General features: G+C 51.6%; 1 protein-coding gene across 1 annotated transcript in view; it reads right to left on the reverse strand.

The window, feature by feature from the left end:
• LOC311317534 (neuronal acetylcholine receptor subunit alpha-7-like) overlaps window positions 1-7500 on the reverse strand; it is a gene marked incomplete at both ends in the record, with an annotated part of 23487 nt that overhangs the window by 3467 nt on the left and 12520 nt on the right. Inside the window, one exon of the mRNA XM_084448608.1 lies at window positions 3374-3513. Within this exon, the coding sequence (XP_084304734.1) occupies window positions 3374-3513 (140 nt within the window). The remainder of the gene's footprint in view (window positions 1-3373; window positions 3514-7500) is intronic.

Raw genomic sequence — 7500 nt, forward strand, 5'->3', positions numbered from 1 at the left:
CTGAGATCGTGTCTAGCCTTTAGCTAGGCGGGATAATACCATCTTGGCTGATGCCAGAGTCTTGGGTATGAACGTTGTCAGTCACACAGTAACGGTAGCCTGTGTGCAGTTCGGTAGCCTGTCCTGGCCAATCAAATCAATCAATCAAATCCTTTATTTCACCAGATACTGTAGGCATCGTTGAGATTAAAATCTCTTTTTCAAGAGCGATCTGGCCAAGAAGGCAGCAGAAACAGTTACAACAATTAAAAGAAAATATAACAGACAATACAGATAGACATATTTTCAAAGCAAGTTTCAAGTTTCAAGCACAGGATGTCCGACACAGGATGCACTGTCCCAGCGACCTGGATTCATTCTCTTTTAAAATTGATTTAAATTCGCCCATTGTGATTAATCCTGGTAATTTCAGGTCGTTCTGCAAGTCGTTCCAAGCCGTTGGAGCAGCATATTTAAAAGCCTTCTTTCCCAATTCAGTTGTTGCTCTGGGAACCACCAGCTGAACAGTACCTTGGGAACGTAGGCCATGACGATGTTGCTTAATGCACAGGAGTATACCTACGTAGGTAAGAGGGTACCAGTCCAATCAAAGCCTTGTACACAAAGGAGAGCCAGCGTGAATGCCTGCGGGTGGATAGAGACGGGCAATTTGCGATGGCATAAAGAGGGCAATGGTGCACTCTATTGCCACACCCAGTGACAAAGCATAAGGCAGAGTGGTAAATAGTGTCCAACTTTCGAAGGTACTGAGCAGGCCAGTCACTGTGGGTTGAAGGACTAAGCTAATGGAATGGCTGAGATACAGTCTTACTCAATGATCTAGAAACACTCCTGCCGTGGATTAAGCAAGGAGGCCAAATGAAGCAGTATAATGCTAATGCTTAAGTCTGATGCTAATGCTAAAGTCTAATGCTAATGTTTAATAGCTGGAAAAAATTGGGTTACAAAGTGTTGAGTGAGTTGATAACAGACATGAAGTCTCTGCAGTATGATGGACTACTACTGCATTGTACACTCCGCACACACATGGACTGAGTTGTAGACACACACACACACACACACACACACACACACACACACGTAGAAGGATACACGCCAATGCCCAGCGGAGCGGAGGCAGCTGTGCTCATCCCGTTAGCCAATCAGGGTCGTTGGGCGCTTGCCAGTCAGGACCCCTGGGTGTCTCACCATCTGAGCCCCAGAGAGCCTAGAGACTACAGGACCTGACCAGACCTGACCCTGGGACTAGACCTGACCAGACCTGACCCTGGGACTGGACCTGACCAGACCTGACCCTGGGACTGGACCTGACCAGACCTGACCCTGGGACTAGACCTGACCCTGGGACTGGACCTGACCAGACCTGACCCTGGGACTGGACCTGACCAGACCTGACCCTGGGACTGGACCTGACCAGACCTGACCCTGGGACTGGACCTGACCCTGGGACTGGACCTGACCAGACCTGACCCTGGGACTAGACCTGACCCTGGGACTGGACCTGACTAGACCTGACTAGACCTGACCCTGGGACTAGACCTGACCCTGGGACTGGACCTGACTAGACCTGACTAGACCTGACCCTGGGACTGGACCTGACCAGACCTGACCCTGGGACTAGACCTGACCAGACCTGACCCTTGGACTGGACCTGACCAGACCTGACCCTGGGACTGGACCTGACCAGACCTGACCCTGGGACTAGACCTGACCAGACCTGACCCTGGGACCTGACCCTGGGACCTGACCCTGGGACTAGACCTGACCAGACCTGACCCTGGGACTGACCAGACCTGACCCTGGAACTGGACCTGACTAGACCTGACCCTGGGACTGGACCTGACTAGACCTGACCCTGGGACTGGACCTGACCAGACCTGACCCTGGGACTGGACCTGACCAGACCTGACCCTGTAAAAACCTCACGCACCCTGCCTCATTTCTACTCCATTTTGTTTTTTGTTTTTGATTCTGCACTTTGATTTTATTCCCCACCCCTCTCTCTCTCTCTCTCTCTCTCTCTCCCTCTCTCTCTCTCTCTCTCTCTCTCTCTCTTTCTCTCCCTCTCTCTCTCTTTCTCTCTCTCTCTCTCTCTCTCGCTGAGGGATGAGCACAGACTGGCTGGTCACACAGCAGAGCTCACACAGTCAACGCAGACCACAGGACAGCTGTGGGTGTCCCAGGGACAGCTGTGTTCTCTGGGTGTCCCAGGGACAGCTGTGTTCTCTGGGTGTCCCAGGGACAGCTGTGTTCTCTGGGTGTCCCAGGGACAGCTGTGTTCTCTGGGTGTCCCAGGGACAGCTGTGTTCTCTGGGTGTCCCAGGGACAGCTGTGTTCTCTGGGTGTCCCAGGGACAGCTGTGTTCTCTGGGTGTCCCAGGGACAGCTGTGTTCTCTGGGTGTCCCAGGGACAGCTGTGTTCTCTGGGTGTCCCAGGGACAGCTGTGTTCTCTGGGTGTTCCAGGGACAGCTGTGTTCTCTGGGTGTCCCAGGGACAGCTGTGTTCTCTGGGTGTCCCAGGGACAGCTGTGTTCTCTGGGTGTCCCAGGGACAGCTGTGTTCTCTGGGTGTCCCAGGGACAGCTGTGTTCTCTGGGTGTTCCAGGGACAGCTGTGTTCTCTGGGTGTCCCAGGGACAGCTGTGTTCTCTGGGTGTTCCAGGGACAGCTGTGTTCTCTGGGTGTCCCAGGGACGGCAGCCAGAAGAGAAACGCGTAGGAGTGACTGTTCTGACCTCCGTTCACAAGTCTTTTCCACTAAATGCTCTTTTCACCATTATTTGAGACGAGACGATTGAGAATTTCACCAATAAAAAGAAGGACATCCAGCTGTATGTGAAACAGTGACGATGGCCGAGTCACCATGAACTCAGACCTGCTGCTATAAGCACCACCTTCGCACACACACACACTCACACACACACAGACACACACACACACACACAGACACGCACAAGCTAACACACACACTCACACACACACACACAGACACGCACACGCTAACACACACACTCACACACACACACACTCACACGCACACACTCACACGCACACTCACTCACACACACACACACACACACTCACACAAACACACGCATCCACACACACACTCACATATTATTTCTCTAACTTTTACACACCCCAAGTGCTTTACGCACTTAATATTCCATGTTCCATCAAAAACATGGTATTCGTTGGCTAGGCAACACCACATAACAAACACACACACACACACATACACATAATAACACACTCTTTCTCTAACTTACGCCCAACGCACTTACGTAATATTCCCTGTAATCAAAAACCTGGAATTGTTGGACACACAACACCACATATAAAGAAACACACACACACACACACACACACACACTCACCACGTCTATTATCTGCAGCAGTGTCAATCCCAGTTCCACCAGGATGGCTGAGGAGTCGTTGACCACCGGTCTCTCCAGGCGGTTGTAGTTGGCCATCAGCTCCTGGTACAGTCTTCGCTGGTGCTCCCCCTGCAGGGAACCTGGGGTAGTGCAGGAGAAAACACACTCCCATTATTCATGCTATAAATGTGCTATAAAAATAATCAAAGTATGTAAAATGTCCACTGTTGGTAGTTAAATAGATTAAAATATATAAAATGGAGCCAGGAAGGGACTCAGGGAGGTAACTCATTTGGATGGGGCCAAGTCTAGTATGGATGGAGAGCTGGTTTCATGCTGTAGGCGCTGTTGGCTGATCTCTACTTCTCTGAGGGTCACTGCTGGTCGTTAAGATGATGGGCTTTTTGGCCCAGTGTTCCCTCTCTCCTCTCTTCTCCTCCCCTTCTCTCCTCTTTGTCCTCTCCTCCTCTCCACTCCTCCTCTCCTCTCCACTCTTTACCCCTTTCCCATACCTCTTCTCCTCTCCTCTCCTCCTCTCCCCCTCTCCTCTTCACCGCTCTCCTCTCTCCCTCTCCTTCAGGGTTCAGTCCAGGGTAGAGGGTGGGTTCAGGTTAGTGGGTGGGTTCAGGGTTCAGGCAGCAGGAGACTGATGCACACACACACACATACACACACACACACACACACACACACACACACACACACTACTACTGCTGGTGCTTCACACGTGCATACTGTGAAGAACATGTGTACTGAGTCTCATTGAACATGTCTCTCATTAGCAGACAGACATGAAGAGAGAGACAGAGAGACAGAGAGAGAGAGAGAGAGAGAGAGAGAGAGAGGGAGAGAGAGAGAGAATAGTGAAAACGATAGGAGACAGAAAAAGAACAAGTGAGAACGATTGTAGTGTGTGTGTGTGTGTGTGTGTGTGTGTGTGTGTGTGTGTGTGTGTGTGGAGTGCTTCTGATGGGGTCCATTAATTAAGGGTGTAACGAGGAGAGTTCTAGCAGGACTCTAGTGAAGGTCAGAGGGGAGGGGCTGCCTGCTACAGCAGAACCACACACACATTCAACCATCGTTCAGCCTAATACTACACATATCCCATACACACACACACACACACACACACACACACATTCATCGTTCAGCCTAACCTTACGCATATATCCCATAAACCTTACCGAGTGACCTTATTCATCATCTGAACACCACACACACAGCTGCACATGCACACACACACCACACACACATATTCCATTCAGGCTAACATTACGCATATATCCCATAAACCTTACCGAGTGACCTTATTCATCATCTGTACACCACACACACATGCACGCGCACACACACACACGCACACACGCACACACACACACACACACACACACACACACAGACATGTTCAAACATTCAGGCTAATATTACATGACCTTATTCATCATCTGTACACCACACACACATGCACACGCACACTCACACACACGCACATGTAACCGTCGAACTCTTCTGCGTTGTGTTAAGGGCTCGCCCAGGGCGGGATTCGAACCCACGTCCCACAAGCTCTCCTGCTTGTGAGGCGGACACGCTGACAGTTACGCCAATAGGGACGTCTCTCTTGGAGAGACTTTCAGCGCTCTTTAGAGGAGTGAGATTCACCAGCTACTCTCACGTTTCACTCTGTTACCACACACACGCGCACACACACACACACACACACACACACACAGTTATGAACACTGCATGATCTATACGTATTGTATGTTAAAGTGGTGCACGCGCCATGTATAGTATAAATGCATGATATAACGCAGTGGTGATCTGAGAAGCTCACATTGCCGTATAGTAATTTGCATATGGATACAGAGCATAAACACCTTATTCAACAATCTTGTTATAATCCACCATTTGTAATAAAAACCCAAATACTGTAGATCTGAGCTTGGCGTTCTGCCGGCTTCACTGTGTCCCTCGTGTGTGTACTGTAATATTACAACGCCAGATACTGTACGGAGTACGGGTGCGCAAACACACCTAAACCAATCAAGTCAATAATGACAGATTAAAAACATCGCGCCCCTGAGATCGAGAAGCATGAATCCCATTAAAAAAGTAACATATTAAACCCACGCTGATTCACAAGCACGGCGTGGGGATGTTCAAGTGTTAGGAGGGCGTGGGGATGTTGAGGGCGTGGGGATGTTCAGTGTTCAGTGTTAGGAGGACGTGGGGATGTTGAGGGCGTGGGGATGTTCAGTGTTCAGTGTTAGGAGGGCGTGGGGATGTTGAGGGCGTGGGGATGTTCAGTGTTCAGTGTTAGGAGGACGTGGGGATGTTGAGGGCGTGGGGATGTTCAGTATTCAGTGTTAGGAGGGCGTGGGGATGTTCAGTGTTCAGTGTTAGGAGGACGTGGGGATGTTGAGGGCGTGGGGATGTTCAGTATTCAGTGTTAGGAGGGCGTGGGGATGTTCAGTGTTCAGTGTTAGGATGGCGTGGGGATGTTCAGTGTTAGGAGGGCGTGGGGATGTTGAGGGCGTGGGGATGTTCAGTGTTCAGTGTTAGGAGGACGTGGGGATGTTGAGGGCGTGGGGATGTTCAGTATTCAGTGTTAGGAGGACGTGGGGATGTTCAGTGTTCAGTGTTAGGATGGCGTGGGGATGTTCAGTGTTAGGAGGGGATAAATGGACTGCACTTATATAGTGCTTTTCCACCTTAGCGGCCCTCAAAGCGCTTTACAATGGCCTCTCATTCACCCATTCACACACACACATTCACACACCAATGGCGGTAGCTGCCATGCAAGGTGCTAACCTGCTCATTGGGAGCAATTTGGGGTTAGGTGTCTTGCTCAAGGACACTTCGACATGTGGACAGTCGGAGCTGGGATTCGAACCACTGACCCTTCGATCATTGAACGACCCTCTCTACCAACTGAGCTACAGCCGCCCCCGATGTTCAGTGTTAGGAGGGGATGTTCAGTGTTAGGGGGGTGTAGAGATGTTCAGTGTTAGGAGGGCGTGGGGATGTTCAGTGTTAGGAGATGTTCAGTGGCTGCTTGGTTTGTTTGTGTGTTTTTGTTGCTAATGAAGCTGTTATGAGAGCAGGGGGTCTCCCCCGAACACAGCAGGGCGGGGAGCAGAGCACAGAGGAGGAGGGAGGGAGGGAGGGAGGGAGGGAGGCGTGTCCCCCGAACACAGCAGGGCGGGGAGCAGAGCACAGAGGAGGAGGGAGGGAGGGAGGGAGGGAGGCATGTCCCCTGAACACAGCAGGGCGGGGAGCAGAGCACAGAGGAGGAGGGAGGGAGGGAGGGAGGGAGGCGTGTCCCCTGAACACAGCAGGGTGGGGAGCAGAGCACAGAGGAGGAGGGAGGGAGGCGGGTTCGTCTAACAGCTGTAATGAGGATCACTCTATCCATCTATCCTCCACCATCCTCATCCATCCCTCCCTCCCTCCCTCCCTCCCAACCCTCCTCCCTCATCTGTTCGAGTGTAAGAGCAGCTTCACGGATAACATGAAACTGCTTAGAGAGGCTCCTGGTTTTCTATCACTGTCTATGCTTTCCATGGTTATAAGATTATATCCTCCTACCAACGGGATGTCTGCTGTACTGTAGAGACAATGTGCGATTCAACAACTGATTATGTCTGATTCTGACTGATTCTGTCTGATTCTGACTGATTCTGACTGATTCTGACCTTAAGTGAGACCTTCTCATGTCTTCATTAGATGGATGTCTCTGTCTCTCTCTCTCTCTCTCTCTCTCTCTCTCAGATGCTCCCAGCCTCACATGAGTGTGTGTGTGTGTGTGTGTGTGTGTGTGCGTGTGTGTGTGTGTGTGTGTGTGTGTGTGTGTGTGTGCGTGTGAAACGCCACAGCCTTTCCCGTTGTTAACCAGGACTTGTGCAGAGCTCAAGCTTCCAGAGGAGGGAGAAGGGGGGAGGGGGGGTGATGGGGGAGTAGGAGGGAGGAGGGGGAAGGGGGAGGGGGAGGAGGAGGAGGGGGAGGAGGGGTGAAGGGGGGAGGGGGGGAGGAGGAGGGGGGAGTAGGAGGGAGGAGGGGGAAGGGGGAGTGGGGAGGAGGAGGGGTGATGGGGGAGTAGGAGGGAGGAGGGGGAAGGGGGAGGGGGG

The sequence above is a fragment of the Borostomias antarcticus genome (assembly GCF_949987555.1).
Source record: "Borostomias antarcticus genome assembly, chromosome: 14".
NCBI classification, from domain to species: domain Eukaryota; kingdom Metazoa; phylum Chordata; class Actinopteri; order Stomiiformes; family Stomiidae; genus Borostomias; species Borostomias antarcticus.